Source organism: Rutilus rutilus (genome assembly GCF_951802725.1).
Source record: "Rutilus rutilus genome assembly, chromosome: 15".
Lineage (NCBI taxonomy): Eukaryota > Metazoa > Chordata > Actinopteri > Cypriniformes > Leuciscidae > Rutilus > Rutilus rutilus.
The window spans coordinates 2,377,415-2,397,923 of NC_140220.1; the positions used below are offsets into that span (position 1 = coordinate 2,377,415).

Below are 20,509 nucleotides of genomic sequence, written 5' to 3' on the forward strand. Positions count from 1 at the left end.
TTAAACTATAATAGTATTCTCAACGACATATTTTATATAAACAAAAATAAGTCTCGATCAATTCTGTACAATTTAATAATAATAATAATTATATCCTTATATCCAAATGTTAACTAGATCTGATGTTTTATTGTTAATATTGCATGGTGTAATGAAAATAAGGCTTAAAAAATGTCAGAACACACAAAACAATGTGAATCTTTAACAGATTCATTTATTCACAAAATTTTTTAATATGATTTTACATTCTTTGAATCGTCAACATTTGAAGTGGATCAAAAAAAGTTCATCTTAGTTGTCCTTTGATGAAAGGTTTTGATCCACCTCAAATGTTGACTACTATATTATATAAATATATATATATATATAACCTTTGTGCAGAACATGAACTGCTGTAATGAAGGACACATCTGATACATTCTTGCGTAAAAAAGTCCCCATTTCGAGTTGCTTTGGTTTCTGAATCCCAGTGGTTTGTCAAGTACCTTCAAATTATACTACAAACCATATTAAACATATCAATTTGTATATTGTTCCCTTAAGACTCTTCCACTTTACATGGAAAACACAAGGAATTCTCATCCTTGGATGATTGCGTTTGTAAGTCCTGTACTGTAGCACCAGATGTCATAACGATCTCGGTGCATAAAGTAAGACATAAATGGTTTTAGGTTAACTGTCCCTCCTATAATCTGATGTTTATGCATCTACTTCTTCCCGAGTTCTCTGGCTCTTTCAGTGGCCGCCTCTACGGCTCCCATCGCAGCGGCTCTGAATCCTGCTTTCTCCAGCGCGTGGATCCCGTGGATCGTGGTTCCTCCGGGCGTACACACCTCGGCCTTCAGCTCCGCCGGGAGCTTCCCGGTGTCACGCAGTAACACTCCCGCACCCTGCAACACGACACACACTTCAGAGTTCAGTGCGTTCTGGAATTCTGCATGTGTAGTTTATGCCTTCCTTTATGCTACTGTACTTTATAGGAACCTTTAAAATAGCATAAAAGGGGCATTTTAAATCAAGATACATTTACATGAGAATGAGATGCACAATGACATAAGGGGCCCTATTTTAACGATCTGAAACGCAAGTATCAAGCGCGAAACGCAAGTGACTTTGTGGGCGGCCGACGCAAATCTAAAATGTGTTGGTCTGAAGTAGCTTCATTACTCATAGGTGTGGTTTGGGCGTAACGTGAAATAAACCAATCAGAGCGTCATCTCACATTCCCTTTAAGAGCAGGCGTGCTTGTTCCATGGCGGATTGCTATTATAACGGCGGATTTGCCAGGAGCGGTTCACAGCCGAGGAGACCGACGTTCTCGTCAGGGCCGTAAAACACAGAGAAGTGACATTGGGGATGGAGAAACACACACAGATTAGCTTCGGTTAAACAGGCGTATAATAATTTGGGTAAATGTGTAAGCTAGATTTATGCCTATTTTTTCACATCTTCATGGACACCACAATGATTTCCTTCGTGTGGAATATTTTTCCTTGTAATAATGTATGGTTTTCTAAAAATGTGAACTGCTGCGTCTGTGTAGATGAGAGAAGCAAAGTGTGTGTGTGTTGTGCTCACGCTACATTATGGCCAAGCATGCGCCCTTAAAATAGCATCTGAATAACGCGCCGCTGACTTTAGACGAGGTTTCTCCTGGTCTGTGGTGGAATTGTTTTCTGAAACTGCAAAATAGCACCAGGGAACGTTTGCGCCGGAACACACCTCCTCTTTTCCCTGAACCGCCCCCGGGAGCGCAAGTTCATTCCCTAGTTTACCGACGTGCGTCTGTGGAGGGAAAAGTCCGCTGTGCGTCGGGTGCAAAATAGGAACGACACATGCGTCGCTGTACAAAGTCAATTACGCTGGGTGAGAGATAGGGCCCGAGATATTAATGTCATGTTTTCTGAAGAAGGGTATCAAAATTAAGTGAGTTTAATCTTAAAACTTAGACATTTTTAATACATTTTCTTCAGGAAACAAGATTAATATCTTAAGTCATTTTGCATCTCAAGTAAATGTATCCTGATTTAAGAATATTTAGATATTTGCACTGGAAAACGAGACAAAAATAGTAAGGAGATCACTTTCTGCAGTGCAGCTACCACAAAAAGTACTTTAAAACCAATCAAACAAACAAACATTATTTCTTCTTAAATTTATGGGAAATAAAAGCATATTACCTGTCACGATTATGAAACCAACATTGAACTGAATCGAGCTGAATTATGACGTTATTGTCTTTTTACATCATATTGATGTAGTTTGCATCATTGATTCTACTATTTTCCTGCTTATTATTACTGTGAAGCTGCTTTGAAAATCTGTATTATATAAAGCGCTATACAAATCAAGGCGACTTTTCTAATAAAGGAATAAAGGCAAGTTCCTTATAGTAACAGCTTCATTTCATGCCATTCTAGCACATTTTTAAAATTAAATTTATCTTTAAATTTTTTTAAATCCAGTCTAGCTTGCCTTTAATCTAAACCTGGCATTGTATATTATGAATATTATTGGCTCTGTTACGAATTGCTCGCTTTGGGATAAAAGCTTCTGCTAAATGCATGTAAAATGTCAATAGCAACAATCACACAAATCTGGGTTTTACACTGTAAACATGTGGTATAAATGTGATTGCAAAAAATAGCACACTTTATATAATAGATCTCATCATGAAGTATTTCCCACCAGTATTGTCTGCGCTGCGATTCGTCGAGCCAAAGCGCTCGGCATCCCCATTTTGACGGCACCCTCGGCCAGCGCCTCCGCAAACACATACACCTGTGAGACGGAGCAAAGCCACAGAAACACTGCAAAATCACACGGATGTCTGTTCAGGGAGATCAGGAGCTCATCTCAGGATATTCACACACCGTCTGGTTTATATCAGAATAATCTGCAAGCTGGACTAGACGTTTATGAGACTGACTCCAAATCAGGGGCTTTTATAATCTTTTAGATGCCAAGGACCCTCAAATATGATCATCCTCATGCAGAATGAGAACATTTATAAGACAGCTGTATTTTCATGCATAAAGACCCAATTTATAGAGTGAAAAATGTATTGGATGTATATGTGTAAAATATAATTTGAAAAATATTTCATTTCTATTTTGCTATATTTTCTTTCTGCTCACTATAGTACTGCACTATTATTTACATTTCTTTCTTTAATTTAATTTATTTCAATCATTTACTTATTCAGTTTAATCTTAGTTTTATTTATTTATTAGTGTTTTAATAGAACTAGACTAGAATTGGACCATGTATAAATGACCCAATTCATTCTGTAAAAAAAAACAAAAAAATTTTTTATAAAGATGTGTAAAATATTCATTTCAATTGTTACATTATTTAAAAAAAATTTTTTTTAACCTAATAGTACTGTACCGTTAGATTATTTATTTATTATTTTATTTAAATGTATTTATCAAATGTTTACTCTAGCAAACCCAATTTATATTGTGACAAATTGATATTATAAGTATACGTAAAATATTACTTGGAAAAAATTTAATTTCTATTATGTTTCATTATTCATTTTTTTTCTACCCAGAATAGTCTTGTACAGTTAGATTATTTATTCATTTATTTAAATGTATTTATTTATTTTAACAGTTGATTTATTTAGTTTATGTTCATTTATTAATTATTTATTTTACAGTTTCCCTAAATTCCCTTGCAAAACCAAATTATATTGTGGAAAATTAATGTTATAAATGTGTAAATATTATTTGTAATACTTCATTTTTATTTTGTTCCTATTTGCTATAGTACTGTTAGATTTTATGTAAATTAATTAATTAATATTTAATTATTTATTTTAATAATATATATATATATTTTTTTTACAGTATTACTCTAAATGTTTCCCCGAACCCCAGTTTGAAAACTTCAAGTAATGTGTGTGTAATTTATAGAAAAACCTGATTCATTCACAGGTCAGAAGCTGCTGCCACTCACAAACGCGACGCCGCTGCCACTCAAGCCCGTGTGGGCGTCGATCCAGGCCTCAGGCCCCGCCTCCACCAATCCACACGGGCTGAGGAGCGTCTTCAGGAGCGTCTCCTCCTCTTCTCCAGCGCACGAGCCCGAGGCCAGGAGAAGCGCACCTTCCAGGAGCACGCAGGGAAGATTGGGCATTACACGAATCACACGTGTCCCCGCGGGCAACATCTAGAGACACAGACAGCAATGAAATCTGATGTTACATTTACATTACATTTATTCATTTAGCAGACGCTTTTATCCAAAGCGACTTTCAAATGAGAGCAATAGAAGCTGTTATACTAACAGTAGGACAACAATATGCAAGTGCTATGACCCTTCCCAGTTTAGTCTTATGCATTATATGTACTTTTATTATTATTTTTTAATAAATAGATATAGAATAGAAGAGAAAGTGTTGGTATTAATGTATCAAGTGTTGCCGAAAAAGATCTCAGTTCTCAGAGGTTAGAAAAGGAATAGTTCTGCCATCATTTTGGTCATTAAGATTTAGATTTGGGTGATGATAAACTATGTAAATCCCAAGCGTCAACCTTCCGGTCTCTCTCGTGAATCCAACACTGAAGTGAGTTAAACTGCAGTTCATGGACTGGCCACTAGAGACCGGCTGCAGAAGAGACTCAATCCCATAGACCTCCATGTTAAAATGCCCAACTTTATAGCAGAAAAAAGTGGTGCAAAAAGTGGTTTTGGTCTATATAACTAATTTTGCCCTTAATTTCAACTATGAAGGGGGTGATTTTTTTTATAACTGTTTAAATTACATTAAGCCTTAGGCCGTGTGTCCACCAAAGCGTTTTTTTCACACGGCTGGCGTGTTTTTTCAAGTGTTTTCAATGGGAGCGCCGCGTTTTTAAAACGCCATGAGCGTAACGAGGCGCTGAGCGTCTTTTTCACGCTGAAGCGTTCTGCTTTTTTTACCGGTCGCCGAAAGTTGAAGAATGTTCAACTTTGGGTAAAACGCGGCGCTCATCACTGTCACTTTTTACCCAACCGTCCAATCACAGTGGAGGAGGGGCGGGACTAATACCACACCGACCCACCGCCACATTCTGCTTGTACAACGTCAACAGACGACAACAAAAAGCATAAAAACGGGAAAAAAAAATCATTTAAAACAAGAGCCAGAGAAAATACATTACATTATATGACATTTTAATATAGAATCAACACAGAAACAAAATATGTGTGAAATGAGATACTAGTAACACTTTTGCGGATATTCCGTATCATAACAAGCAAAGCGTCTCAACTGAAAAAAACGCAACGCTGCCAAAACGCTCTCAAGCGCACATAGCTAGGCGTTTCAGCAGAACACTAGCTTTGGTGGACACACGGCCTTAAAGTTCTGCATAATTAAGGGCGTGGCCACTTGAGTGACAGGTGGATTGCCTCTGATGTCACTACTAGCCATTTGTCTGCTGTCTGTTAGCATCACGTCACCTCAGCTAATCCGCCTCGCTGCACATTTTCGTTTATCCGTGAGTGACGCTGCCAAGATGGCGTCGGCCGGCTCCGCCCACTTTGGGCTTCAAAAACGCTCTTCAGAAACACTACGGGTGACGTCACACACACTACGTCCATATTTTTTTACAGTCTATGGTAAATCCTCACCTCCTCAAGTGTTTCTAGAGTGACTCCGGCCGCCACGGAAACGATGATGTGTTCCTGAGTGACATTCCGGGAGATTCCGTTTAGAACCTTCGGAACGAGGTGAGGTTTGACGGCCAGAAAGACCAACCGGGAGCGCTCGACAACCTCGTCATTCGAGTGAGTGACGGAAACGCCTCTCTCCTGTGAGAACATTGACACAAACCGGTCACTCTACTGCAGAAATGACCAGCTAGATCTCATGCTGAGGGAAAAAACGACAAACTTTTACACATACTTAGCAAGCAGGTCAATCTCATGAAGAATATGATAAAATAATTATCTTAGTTCAAGGTTGAAATATGACCATAACATTTCTTGACTTTTTTTAAGGAACTGAAGCATGCATAATTCAAATGTTAATGATGTCACGTGTCTTACCTGAAAGCGAGGAAGGTTGTTAATGGACGGAGCGCTAATAGTTATATTAGTGGGTGGAACCTTCCCTACAGCACAACAGGAGAACGACAACAAAATCACAGAAATGCCCCAATAAAACTTTAAAATATCATTGCTTGAATTTGCTTTGTTGTTGTTTTTACATTAACAAAACAATAAACAACTAATTTAGATACTTTTATGAATTTTAGTTAATTTATTTTGCTATGCTGTTCATGCCTATCATAAATTTGTGTAATTTCGAGATGAAAACAACACGTGACCTGCAGCGGTCTCTCCGAAAATTCCCCAGCTTACAAGTTGTAATTACGAGCTCTACAAGGACTGAACACTTTTTTCAAGTTGAAATCGACATGGCGTGAACGCACCTTTAATTTAATGTTATACAATCACATTTTTATTGTGTTCACGCCACGACCCCTTATTGACCCTTTTCACATTTTCGAGTCGTAGTTGGGTAAACTTCTATAGAAGTGAATGAGAGACTACAGTAAATTAATTTTTTTGTGTTCCCATTTGCTCAAATAGCAAGTGATAAACTCCGCAATAATAGTATTTTCACAACTTTAAAAAAGAGGGAAAAAATAGAGAGATTGATAACAGCATTCAGAACAGAAGAGAGAAAGACGTTGATTTTACCAGAGCCCGTCTACGGAGAGCCTGGCCACTCCCTATTAAGTCCTATTGTACTGAATGTTGGTTGTAGTTCCACCAGAGTTCCACTGGGGGCGATCGCCCATGAGTGCAGAATGAATGGGAGTCTATGGAGCTAGACGGCTAAATGTGTCTCTTTCACCAAATTGCCGTTGAGAAATCTCAGATTTGATTGTAGGTTTTGCAAGTTCAACATGGGTTATAGGTCGAAAGTCGAATGAACGAGTACTTCTGTCCTTTCGATTTCTTACAGGTTGAGTTGTTGTTGCCCATAACACGCTAGCATTCTGCTAATGAACGCTGATTGGTCAGTGAAGGACTGATTACGACCAGAGATACCGCTTGATGGCATCGTGGCATCCGAAGCGGGACCAGAAACAAACAAAACAAAAGCTCTTCTAGCATGTGTGTTTACCTGTGTCAGCTGTGTTGTGTGTTTGCCTGTGTCAGCTGTGTTGTGTGTTTACTAGGGATGCAACGGTACACGGTAAAATACCGGACCGTTCGGTCAGCCCTGCACGGGACAATCTACCCTCGTGTCCCGCGGTACTTCGGTTTTGCCATTGAGTTCGCGCTGATACTTTTAGTTTTTGCTTTAGGCGCCGTTCACATATCGCGCCTAAAAACGCGTAGAAAACGCTAGGCGCGCCGCGTTCTCCTTTTTTCCAAAGCGCAAGGGCGGTTGCGCTCCGGAGGCGTCTGTCGTTGCTAAAGCAACCATCAGCTGCGCTCTGGTTGGTTCTTGTCACGTGACCTACGGTGCGCTTGCGGCATTCTGGAAAGTTGAGAATTTTCTGCTGGGGACATCGTTAGTGCCAACCGGTCTCGCCTTGCACCAGACAGTGTTGATAGACTCATCTTTTTGCACAAAAATCTCTCAATAGTGGATGAGTAAATAACATTGCACTTTGTATCCTGAATGCAGTATTTTTTCATTATATTATTTTGCTCTGCTTTTTTTTATTCAAAGCACAAGCTAATTTATGTTTGTTAAAGGTAAAAGTGCACTTTTTCTTTCACATTGATCACTTCATATACCAGTTATCAAGGTTTGGAATTGGGATCCACTTGAATATTTTGAAGTGTGTTTGTTTACATTTTGTATTTCATATAAGTGATAGTTGAAGAGGTTGTATTACTTAGTGTTGTTCAGTACAGACTAGAGTGTTAATTTATTCCATACATTGATGTTCTTCCTACTGTGACATTCTGTTTATGCTCATAAGAAAAATAAAACATATTTTTGGGATGAAATAGCAGTCTCTTTCTGCACAAAACATGTACCGAAACCGAACCGAGACCGTGGCCCAAAAACCGAGGTACGGACCGTACCGTGGGCTATCTGTACCGTTGCACCCCTAGTGTTTACCTGTGTCAGCTGTGTTGTGTGTTTACCTGTGTCAGCTGTGTTGTGTGTTTGCCTGTGTCAGCTGTGTTGTGTGTTTACCTGTGTCAGCTGTGTTGTGTGTTTGCCTGTGTCAGCTGTTGTGTTTACCTGTGTCGGCTGTGTTGTGTGTTTACCTGTGTCGGCTGTGTTGTGTGTTTACCTGTGTCGGCTGTGTTGTGTGTTTACCTGTGTCGGCTGTGTTGTGTGTTTACCTGTGTCGGCTGTGTTGTGTGTTTCCCTGTGTCGGCTGTGTTGTGTGTTTACCCGTGTCGGCTGTGTTGTGTGTTTACCCGTGTCAGCTGTGTTGTGTGTTTACCTGTGTCAGCTGTGTTGTGTGTTTACCTGTGTCAGCTGTGTTGTGTGTTTACCTGTGTCAGCTGTGTTGTGTGTTTACCTGTGTCAGCTGTGTTGTGTGTTTGCCTGTGTCAGCTGTGTGTTTACCTGTGTCAGCTGTTGTGTGTTTACCTGTGTCAGCTGTGTTGTGTGTTTACCTGTGTCAGCTGTGTTGTGTGTTTACCTGTGTCAGCTGTGTTGTGTGTTTACCTGTGTCAGCTGTGTTGTGTGTTTACCTGTGTCAGCTGTGTGTGTTTACCTGTGTCAGCTGTTGTGTGTTTACCTGTGTCAGCTCTGTTGTGTGTTTGCCTGTGTCAGCTGTGTTGTGTGTTTACCTGTGTCAGCTGTGTTGTGTGTTTGCCTGTGTCAGCTGTGTTGTGTGTTTGCCTGTGTCAGCTGTGTTGTGTGTTTACCTGTGTCAGCTGTGTTGTGTGTTTACCTGTGTCAGCTGTGTTGTGTGTTTGCCTGTGTCAGCTGTTGTGTTTACCTGTGTCAGCTGTGTTGTGTGTTTACCTGTGTCAGCTGTGTTGTGTGTTTACCTGTGTCAGCTGTGTTGTGTGTTTACCTGTGTCAGCTGTGTTGTGTGTTTGCCTGTGTCAGCTGTGTTGTGTTTACCTGTGTCAGCTGTGTTGTGTTTACCTGTGTCAGCTGTGTTGTGTGTTTACCTGTGTCAGCTGTGTTGTGTGTTTACCTGTGTCAGCTGTGTTGTGTGTTTACCTGTGTCAGCTGTGTTGTGTGTTTGCCTGTGTCAGCTGTGTGTTTACCTGTGTCAGCTGTTGTGTGTTTACCTGTGTCAGCTGTGTTGTGTGTTTACCTGTGTCAGCTGTGTTGTGTGTTTACCTGTGTCAGCTGTGTTGTGTGTTTACCTGTGTCAGCTGTGTGTGTTTACCTGTGTCAGCTGTTGTGTGTTTACCTGTGTCAGCTCTGTTGTGTGTTTGCCTGTGTCAGCTGTGTTGTGTGTTTACCTGTGTCAGCTGTGTTGTGTGTTTGCCTGTGTCAGCTGTGTTGTGTGTTTGCCTGTGTCAGCTGTGTTGTGTGTTTACCTGTGTCAGCTGTGTTGTGTGTTTGCCTGTGTCAGCTGTGTTGTGTGTTTACCTGTGTCAGCTGTGTTGTGTGTTTACCTGTGTCAGCTGTGTTGTGTTTACCTGTGTCAGCTGTGTTGTGTGTTTACCTGTGTCAGCTGTGTTGTGTGTTTACCTGTGTCAGCTGTGTTGTGTGTTTGCCTGTGTCAGCTGTGTTGTGTGTTTACCTGTGTCAGCTGTGTTGTGTGTTTACCTGTGTCATCTGTGTTGTGTGTTTACCTGTGTCAGCTGTGTTGTGTGTTTGCCTGTGTCAGCTGTGTTGTCGACGCCTCGAGAGAAAAGAAAGTGCAGAGCGCGAAAGCACCAGAGTGACTGAGGGTTGCCGTAAAGCAGTATCTCTGGTCGTACGATGTGTATGACGTCATTGACATTTTAAAAGAATTTTTAAAGCAAATAAGTGACTGTAAAAAATCTAACACCCAGCAATGTGTCATTTCTTTGCATCTCCTTTCGAATACAACATTCAAATTACTAGACAAAAAATTATATCCTGAGAACAGTGGATTTTGAGGGGTATAACGCCATAGACCTCCATTCATTCTGCACTCGTCCTGTGAGCGCCCTCATGTGGAGCCAGAGTGGAACTGCACTTGTCCTGTGAGCGCCCTCATGTGGAGCCAGAGTGGAACTGCACTCGTCCTGTGAGCGCCCTCATGTGGAGCCAAAGTGGAACTGCACTCGTCCTGTGAGCGCCCTCATGTGGAGCCAGAGTGGAACTGCAACCAGTTCAGAAGCCGGAAGTTACTGAGAGTGGAACTTCTCCCCTTATTAGACATCCTCTGATTTTACCAGAATTACAATTAGAGAGCTCTACAACTCAATTCTTACAAGTAACAATTGTAGAGCTCCGTAATTAAAAATGAATGGAAGTCAATGGAGACATTTGACTAGTAAAAATTCATTTGTAGAGCTCTCTAATTGTAATTCTTACTAGTAAAAATGCAATTACGCCGAGTAACGCTGGGTACAATTTAAGCTAAAACGGCTTGCCATATTAATTTCCTTACAAAATATGAAAAATAGCACTTTAATAGCACCCTGGAATTTACATTTGTGTAAGAAAAATTTCGCAAGAAGAATAAATAAGTTTATCAAAAGATTATTGGTCCTTTACATCTTTATCAAAGTTGTGCTGACCAAATAAAAGGTTTAGGTGTTTATAAAATCTATGTTTTGCTTTTCTCGAAGTTAAAATATTTAATATTTATTAGTGCACTTGACAGGATCTTGGACTGCACCTGACGCGATGATGCCCTGCGCGATCCCAAACGCCATGTTTCCCGCTCCGATGAAGCCGATCTTCAGCTCACACACATCCTGAACTCAAAACAAACACATTTGTCCACATTAATGAAGGTGTTATGTGATGCTGCTGCCATATGTTCACCAAACAACATTCAATCATGAGGTAAACAACAACTACTCACAGGCTGAGTCGCAGGTGAATCACTGCTTTTGACTGAACTATCTGAAAGATTCATTGTTCCTTAAATGCAGCTTTAGCAGCTCCGTGTGAATCAGATCAGTGTTTATATGGTAAACTCGTGTCATATGGAGAACATTTTCTTCTTTACTCGCATATAAGAATCAACAGTAGATACACTGACACCTGCTGGACTGGATCAATGGATTTATAAACATTACGCATACATACATATATGGTACATAACGTTACTAAAAATACATACAATACTATATTCACTGCAGTCTGGACAAACTTTACGAAAAAGCCTTTAGATTAAGGGCTAAAATTATTTTTGATTTAACTCACTACAGTACTAGCCTACATCATCGATCAAGACAGTAAGGAGAAAATGACAATTTGATGGAGAATTAAATATATTCTGCAATCACATTTTGGTAATGTATTCATTCTGACATCACATCTGAGCGCGAAACGCTGCGTGGGTAGTTTCAAGATATAAAATTAATTAATAATACAATAATAATTGAATTGTTCATATGTGTTTATTCTTGTTATAGAAGATTTTATTTTTATTTTTTTGCACTGATTATGAACACAAATTAATCACGATTAATTACGTAATTGTATTAATTATACCATTGATGAAAACAAGCTGATACCAAGGTATTTTAGGCCTACAATTCTAACATCATTTTTCCAGGGACCTGGATATTGGATAGGGGGCGCTGGCCCAAAAAAGGTTGAGAACCACTGGTCTAGATAGATAATGGTACACCACAAGGTAGTGTATGCTGTGTACAACATTGTTCAACTTAATGATCAACTTTTTCAGCAAATAAAGGAAGGTATCACTGTATGCAGATTACGGGCAATATGGGTTGTAGCATAAAACAAAAACAAAAAAACAAGGTTGATAACAAGGTTGATAACAAGGTTCATAAAACAAGGTTGTAGCATAACCAAAGTCATACAGACAGTTGAAATTGGGCTAATAAATGGAGTTTCAGACTATCAGTGGCAAAAACTCAAGTGGTTTGTTTTACAAAAAAGAAAATAATAAACAAGAAGCTTAATACAGGTTGCAATTATAAGACATTTAGAAGTCTGGCTAATAAAATAAAGTGATGCATCATCATTAAGAACTAACATGATCTATCAATGGAAAAAAGGGTTTTGATTTTGACTCTTTGACCCACTGAAGGTTTCTGTGTGATTCACACCATGAATAAAACACATTAAGGGAAGCATTTACATTTTTTTATGAATGCACTTTAGAAATTCAGAATCGAATCATTAATTGAATTGCATCGCATTGTGAATCGTCTCGAATCTAATCATTCTGGATTTGTGAAAATTGCTCCTGAGTCGAAAACCTATGAATCGTGAATCAAATCGATTCGCTGTCGACCCAAAGATTCACACCACCGATTTATTCCAGGAAACTGAAATGTGCATGTTTTGTAAGTGACATCATAATCTAAATATCAACCAAACACACCAACAATCGAATATACATTTTACATATTTATTACCATTTATTTGACAGTTCATTGTGACATCCTTGTGACTCCTTAATAATATTATTAACTCGTCTTTATCTTTAGGTCATGTTCCAAGAACATTTAAACTGGCAGTTATAAAACCTCTCATTAAGAAACCACAATTAGATCATAATAACCTAGCAAATTATAGACCCATTTCAAATCTTCCATTTATGTCTAAAATATTAGAAAAAGTGGTGTCCGCTCAATTGTGTTCTTTCTTGCAAGAAAATGATATCTATGAGAAGTTTCAGTCTGGTTTCAGGCCGCACCATAGCACTGAAACTGCGCTCGTTAAAATCACAAATGATTTACTTTTAGCTTCTGACCAAGGCTGTATCTCAATACTAGTTTTACTCGATCTTAGTGCTGCGTTCGATACTATAGATCACACAATACTCTTAGATCGACTACAAAATTATACTGGTGTTCAAGGACAAGCATTAAGCTGGTTTAGATCATACTTATCTGACCGCTACCATTTTGTCTATTTAAATGGAGAAAAATCGATCATAACTCCAGTAAACTATGGAGTGCCGCAGGGATCTGTGTTAGGCCCTCTATTATTCTCAGTATATATGATGCCACTTGGAAATATTATAAGGAAACATGGAATTAGTTTCCATTGTTATGCTGATGACACTCAAATATATATTTCATCACGGCCAGATGAAAACGATAAATTATCCAAATTGACAGAGTGTGTTAAAGATATAAAAGATTGGATGACGCGTAATTTTCTTTTATTAAATCCAGACAAAACAGAGGTATTACTTATCGGTTCAAAAAACCGCCCACAAAACCTCTCGCAATACAACTTTAATATAGTAGGATGTCCTGTTACTTTATCCTCTACAGTAAAAGACCTGGGTGTTATACTCGATTGCAACCTGTCTTTCAAAAATCATATTTCATATGTTACAAAAACCGCCTTTTTCCACCTTAGAAACATTGCTAAGCTACGTAATATGCTATCAGTTTCTGATGCAGAAAAGTTAGTTCATGCATTCATGACCTCGAGACTAGATTACTGTAATGCTTTATTAGCCGGTTGTCCTGCATCCTCAATAAATAAGCTACAGTTAGTCCAAAATGCCGCCGCTAGAGTTCTTACTAGATCAAGAAAATATGATCATATAACACCGATTTTATCATCACTGCATTGGTTACCTATAAAGTTCCATATTAATTACAAGGTATTGCTACTGACTTATAAAGCCCTAAACGGCTTAGCTCCAGTCTATTTAACGGATCTTCTATCGCCCTATAATCCATCGCGCTCTTTAAGATCACTAAATTCAAGGCTTTTGGTCATACCTAGGATATCCAGAACCACCAAAGGAGGGAGAGCATTTTCACATTTAGCTCCAAAACTCTGGAATAGCCTTCCTGATACTGTTCGTTGCTCAGACTCGCTCTCCCAGTTTAAAACTAGATTAAAGTCGCATCTCTTCAGCCAGGCATTCATATAATATTTTTAATCTTACAGTCCAAATTACAATCCGGCCTCTAGTTAATAAACGCCAGAGGAGAACTGGCCCCCGACTGAGCCTGGGTTCTCCCAAGGTTTTTTTTTCTCCATTGGGTCACCTGATGGAGTTTTAGGACACTATTAGGTCACTTGATGGAGTTTTTCGGTTCCTTGCCACTGTTGCCTTTGGCTTGCTCAGTTGGGGATATTCTGGATATCTAATTTGATTTTATCAATAAATTCCACTAGAAACAAACCTTGTTGTATTATTTTAATTTAATACTGTGAAGCTGCTTTGATACAATCTGTATTGTGAAAAGCGCTATACAAATATACTTGACTTGACTTGACTTGACATCCCTTCACTTCTGCCTTTCTAAGAATAAACCAGATTTAATTCTCCTGAGACACAAATAATAATTAAAGCTGCAAGCAGCATTTATCGCGGTTCAAGCATTTAAGGCCTTTAAGCACATAAGCATTTAAGACATTAAGTTTTATTTAGCAAGCATTTAACCACTGAAATAATAGATGGAAAAGTCCATTTACAGCCAATACAGGCAATTTACCGAAATATATGCTTTTCAAAGCTTTTTTACAGTTATAGCGCCACCTATGGTCCGATCTCCATAAAATTTTGCATGCTTGTTAATGATGTTATGTCACATTATGCTCACCAATTTTTGTGAAGTTTTCATTTAGGATTTATAGGCTTTTTAGTGTATTTTGCCACACCCATTTTATAAATGACCCTGTTATAGCCATCCAAATGCAAAAGTTCAACTTTTTTTTTGATAATTGTTGATCTAGACTAGAGAGTCCAGAGAATTGTCCTAGACTGGTTTGGTTCCGATCGGGCGAAAAACCTAGGACTAGTTCGCAAAAGTAGGTTTTAAACATGTTCGCGAATATTTAATGAACAGTTTGATTGACAGCAATGGTTCTTGAGGCAAAGTTGTTCAGGATGAGGAGATCTATCAAATGATATGCATATTGTGTGGATGAGTGTAACACCACGTGATTACAGAGCCATAAAACTCGTTAGCGCCAACTAGTGGCCGATTTCTTTCAAAATTCTTACAGACCTCCAGGGCCATGAGTCGAACATGCCCATCGAGTTTCGTTCCGATCGGCCTCCGTTAACCTTGTCTAATAGGTGCTCAACTTCATTGGCCGATGGCGGCCATGTTTTTCGAGATACGCCAATGTCCTCATAGATACACAGTCGTGCTTGAACCCCTAATTATTTTTAAAAGCTGCTGCTCACAGAATCATATTCAACAGTTATTGATACAGATAAGATTAGTGAAAAACATAAAGACACATAAACACACCAGATATGCAAAGAGTCTTAAAACACACATATATTGTGTATTTTAGACATCTAAAGAATATTCAGTGTCAGAAAACTTTAATAAGATCACATTATGTTATGATAATTAACACAGAGAAATATTACAGACTATTAGAAGATTCACTCAGAAATTACTAAAGAAAAAATGAAACATATGAAAGAAAATAAGAAAAATAAAGAATGAAGACAGTGAATGTAAACACACAAACATTGAGGTCTTCTCACTCCTAAAATCTGCTGCAGATGAAGTTGAGTTTGTGAGTCTCAGGAAGGCTGATCCAGCGCTGATCTCCTCCAGACTGAACTGCCCCTTTTCTCTTCGTAAGGCTGCAGTCTTCCGGTGTCGTTCCGTTCCCCGGAGCCCAGTTCTGATAGCACACGATCTCTCCGCTCAACCAGAGCCACATGTTCATTTGGCAGTAGTTGTGTAAACCCAACCACACCGCCTCAGTAGACGCACGCTTAACCACATTCATCACACGACTCTGTATCTTGTCTGAATGAACCGAGACCAGATCCGTATAATTCTGTCTGCAGTGTCTCAGAGCTTCAGGCCACGTCAGATTCTCGTTGATCAGAATCAGTTTATCTGGACACAAAACAAACCACAAGCAAAAACTAGAGAGAGACTGATCAAAAACAACATGCAGAAGGAATCTGTCATGTCAGACGTGTAGCGTGAACTTTGAGATATCTGGAGGTGATGGATGGATTGTGTGTGTTTGTGAGGATCTGCTCACCTTCATGACACACAAAACGAAGCTGGGAGTTGCAAGTGCCGTCATACCATTGACCCAGAACGTTTGGTCCAATTGCTGTACAGTTATCAACACCTGGACCATTAGGTTCACCAGAAGCCCAGTCTCTGAATGAGGAGTTATTCTGATCTGACCACTGCCACGAGTCTCTGAACAGACCGATCCAGACATCATTAGATATGTGACTATCATTGATGAACTTCTGAATCTGTTGACTCTCATTCTGGTTCCTCACACTGACCAGATCAATGTGATTCTGTCTGCAGTAACTCTGAGCGTCTCTCCAGTTCTTCAGCTGATTGACAAAGACGAGTCCTGTGTTCGCTTTAAGAAAAACAAATGGAAACATATTCATGAATCAGTTTATTCATCATTCTTATGCTGCGTTATGGTTTTTAATGTGAAGCATCAGAAACACGTGTAATTCAAAGACTGTTTCTACAGCTGATGATATATTACAAATTATATTAACCCTTAATCGCTGTTAAAAAAGGACAACACTTAAGATGTTTGGGGTCAAAATGACCCCAAACTTTTAAAGAGCGATTGCATAAGGATATATACATTTTTTACATGGAAAACTATATATCATTTTTTTTATTTACTTCTCAACTATACATTTATGCTGTGTTTTTGTGGAAATTTTGAAGTTTTGTAACTATTTACTGCACAATTGCATAACTAGGCCATAAATTGGCTCATGAAAAAAGATTTTTTAAAGAAAAAATCACTTCAATGATGATCTTAATTAAATCTAAATAGTTTTTGGACATTGCTCTAGGTGTTAGGGATAGAATACTGACATCTGCTGGTTTGTGGAAAAACTTTAGAAATTATAATTAAAGAAAGAAATTGCAATGACCACATATATCCAATAGAGGGCCATAGAGACTCATTCATTTTCACTTCATTTTTCTTGATGCTTAAACTTCTCCTCACAACTTTATGATATATATTTTGTGAATATTTATTTAAACATTTTGAAATACATAAAAAATATGTAGTTTTGTCAGAGATAGAATTTGTTGTTGTTTTCTGATATATTTTGAATTATCTTGCTTTTGCATATTATTATACATACATTTGCAGTAACATTACAAGTCACCACTATGACGTGACTGTAATGTGTGTGTGTGTGTTTGTGTGTGTGGGTGTGTGTGTGGGTGGGGGGGCAAGCTTGTTCCATGTTGCATATGTGACATTTTTCAGATTTATGCCAGTTTAGTTGATTTTATTTGCCAATTTCTATAAAAATGCTCTCTGTTGCAGTGACGTGTGTGTGTGTTTGTGTGTGTGTGTGTGTATGAGATAGAAAGTTCGTTCCACTTTGGGTTTATGCTCTAGGACCAGACCTTGATTTAAATGTAAATTTTTTAGATTTATGCCAGTTTTGTTTATTTTATTTGCCAATTTCTGTAAAAATGCTCTCTGTTGCAGTCACATACATGTGTGTGTTTGTGTGTGTGTGTGAGTGTGTGTGTATGAGATAGAAAGTTCGTTCTACTTTTTATTTATGCTCTAGGACCAGACCTTGGTTTATTTGTAGAAATTTTCAGATTTATAATGGATTTACTTTTATTTTTTTGACAAACAAAGTTAAAAAAAGTCATTTTTTTATTTTATTTTCCCATTCATTTTCAAACAGCTTAAATGGTAAAAAAAAAAAAATTACACACCTTTAGAACAACCAAATCAAGCCCAGTTTTTTTGTGCATGTTTAGATAGATTATTTAGGAAAAGTCACAGAGTTTCATGCCCCTGAGATGAAGGTAACACTTTTAAAAAATGAAGGAAAAGTCCAATGGGGTCATTTTGACCCCAAACAGCGATTAAAGGTTAATGATGATTTTGCTAACGTTAAGTCTCCGTTTTGTGGTCATTTTATTGCAATCTCCAAAACAAAATGACTATATCATATTTCTGTAATACAGTTGAACACAATAACATCAACTGACAAGATGTGAACTGAACAAGAGTTTTGTCCATAAATATCAAGATGGGGCAAGTTGTTGTATGTCTATTTTATGTTAAATTATTATGCATTCATTAAATCATTACAAGTTATGTTTGTCCAAACAATGGTTTGAAATTTCTGAAAATATAATTCTCTATGCTCTCTAATGTCAGATTCTCACAGTTAGCAACAACAAAAGATCAACATGTGTTTAATATGGTTTTATTTTCTATACACAAGTTAAAATTGTGACAAAAATCCACAGTCTCTCCTTTATTTATGAGCAAATTTAAAAGTAGCAAAATTAAAAATTTTGTACAGTATATTGTGCATCTTTTTATTAATGAATGTTTATTGTGATTGTATGGAGCTGCACTTACTGTTAGATGAATTGCAGATGAAAGCCAGGCTGTAACTACATGTATAATCATGCCATTCTCCATTTCTCATGAAAGCACACTCGTCTCTGCCATCAGGTTGTCCAGTTCCCCAGTTCAGATAGAGCGCAGGTTCACCTGAAGACCACTGCCATTTATTAACACTCGTCTTCTGCAGCCCAATCCAGATATACTGAACATCATTCACACTCTTCCTCAGCTCGTTCATCTCGTTCATGCTGTCAACGGTGGCCAGATCTGTGTATTTCTCTCTGCAGAATCTCTGAGCTTCAGTCCAGGTCTTCAACACGCTTATAAAGTGATACTGACGCTGAACACATTCAGATACGGAGCAGAGAGCTGTGAAAGAGAGCGTTTGAGTTAATGCTTTTCATAACAGGGTCAAACCTGACGAAACTATAAACCATAAATAAAACAACAAACACACTCACCAATGACAAGAAGAATGAAATATAGAGTTTCGTCCATTTCTGAGGAAGAAACACATTGAAAAACTCAAAAACCCAAGTAAAAAAAAAAAACATGATCATGTAATAAAAACATTTTATCAACATAACACGATTCAATCATTCAGACAATATTAACATCATAAAGTGTAATTGTGTTTGAAGAATGAACTTACTTTAGAGTTCGTGTGTTTCTGTCCTGAGTCTGATGTTTCTGTCTGCAGCTTTAAACTACGTGACTATTATATCTGCTCTCATCCCTCATTCAGCTCATCACATCATTTGTTTATTACTCTAAAAAAAGCCTTTTTCATTTTTCTTCTTCATTTACTTATCTGTCCATATCTTCTCTGTGTTGGTCATTGTTGTTGTAATTCTTTGGAAATATGTTACTTTGAATGTGAGTGAAGGATCTGTATTATCACAGGAAAAATCCACCTCAGTATTTGCATTAAATTTAATTTAAATTTAAATTTTACACAAAATTTAAGACGCAGTCTGTCTCCATCAGCACTATATTTCTTCATATTGGAGCACTGTATGCACACAATTTAATAGCCAACAACGGACGTGCAAAGTAAAAAAAAGGACAACAGCAGCCAGCAACACACATGTAGCATGCATAAGTGCTGCAATGGTAGGTAGAAATAGTAGACCAGTATCAGATGAACTAGGTTCAGCTCAAGGAGGAAAAGGCTGGGTTTAATGAAACACAGACACAAGGTTGCGTTTGCAGTACCAAGTTGCAGTGAAATAAAATGACAGGTATTTACAATATTTACATGTGCACATAGGTAGTTGTTAATGAGCCAAGTCAGAATTCATACACAACGATCCAGGTGTTCGAAGGCGCAACAGTTCACACACAGCCCACGCAAAGGGCAGAGTCCAATAATTTAGAAGAAAAGTTCATGAGGGAATCAGTCCTTGAGGTCAGTATTAATGTGTGTGAGGGTGTGTGAGGGGAGCGGCTCCTAATCTTCGGCTCAAGGCCAAGTAGCTCGCCATCCATACAGTGGGTACGGAAAGTATTCAGACCCCCTTAAATTTTTCACTCTTTGTTATATTGCAGCCATTTGCTAAAATCATTTTTTTTTTCCTCATTATTGTACACACAGACCTTACAGCTCACAGTGCATGCATGTCAGAGCAAATGAGAATCATGAGGTCAAAGGAACTGCCTGAAGAGCTCAGAGACAGAATTGTGGCAAGGCACAGATCTGGCCAAGGTTACTTAAGGTTCACTTAAGGTTCCTAAGAGCACAGTGGCCTCCATAATCCTTAAATGGAAGACGTTTGGGACGACCAGAACCCTTCCTAGAGCTGGCCGTCCGGCCAAACTGAGCTATCGGGGGAGAAGAGCCTTGGTGAGAGAGGTAAAGAAGAACCCAAAGATCACTGTGGCTGAGCTCCAGAGATGCAGTCGGGAGATGGGAGAAAGTTGTAGTAAGTCAACCATCACTGCAGCCATCCACCAGTCGGGGCTTTATGGCAGAGTGGCCCGACGGAAGCCTCTCCTCAGTGCAAGACACATGAAAGCACACCTGAAGGACTCCAAGATGGTGATAAATAAGATTCTCTGGTCTGATGAGACCAAGATAGAACTTTTTGGCCTTAATTCTAAGCGGTATGTGTGGAGAAAACCAGG

General features: G+C 38.6%; 2 protein-coding genes across 2 annotated transcripts; both read right to left on the minus strand.

The window, feature by feature from the left end:
• Positions 1-264: 264 nt before the first annotated feature.
• Positions 265-11,074, minus strand: pycr3 (pyrroline-5-carboxylate reductase 3). The gene is made up of 7 exons (XM_084431748.1): positions 10,941-11,074; positions 10,752-10,830; positions 6,040-6,104; positions 5,623-5,802; positions 3,964-4,176; positions 2,689-2,781; positions 265-890 (listed from the first exon to the last, which is right to left on the minus strand). The coding sequence occupies exons 1-7, from the start codon at positions 10,992-10,994 to the stop codon at positions 708-710; spliced, it is 867 nt and encodes a 288-aa protein (XP_084287874.1). The 5' UTR covers positions 10,995-11,074; the 3' UTR covers positions 265-707.
• A 4,190-nt stretch (positions 11,075-15,264) lies between these two features.
• On the minus strand, positions 15,265-18,883 carry LOC311305598 (C-type mannose receptor 2-like; the record flags this gene model as incomplete). Its single annotated transcript, XM_084433404.1, has 4 exons — positions 15,265-15,894; positions 16,046-16,387; positions 18,398-18,754; positions 18,847-18,883. The coding sequence occupies 4 exons, from the start codon at positions 18,881-18,883 to the stop codon at positions 15,533-15,535; spliced, it is 1,098 nt and encodes a 365-aa protein (XP_084289530.1). The 3' UTR covers positions 15,265-15,532.
• Positions 18,884-20,509: the final 1,626 nt, after the last annotated feature.

Bases quoted from the DNA above. Each gene is read 5' to 3' on its own strand.
- pycr3 (XM_084431748.1), bottom strand. From the start codon at position 10,994: ATGAATCTTTCAGATAGTTCAGTCAAAAGCAGTGATTCACCTGCGACT. The intron at 5,803-6,039 runs GTAAGACACGTG...ATGTTCTCACAG, and splicing joins ACAACCTTCCTCGCTTTCAG to GAGAGAGGCGTTTCCGTCAC. The intron at 2,782-3,963 runs GTGAGTGGCAGC...TCCGTCTCACAG, and splicing joins GTGGCAGCGGCGTCGCGTTT to GTGTATGTGTTTGCGGAGGC.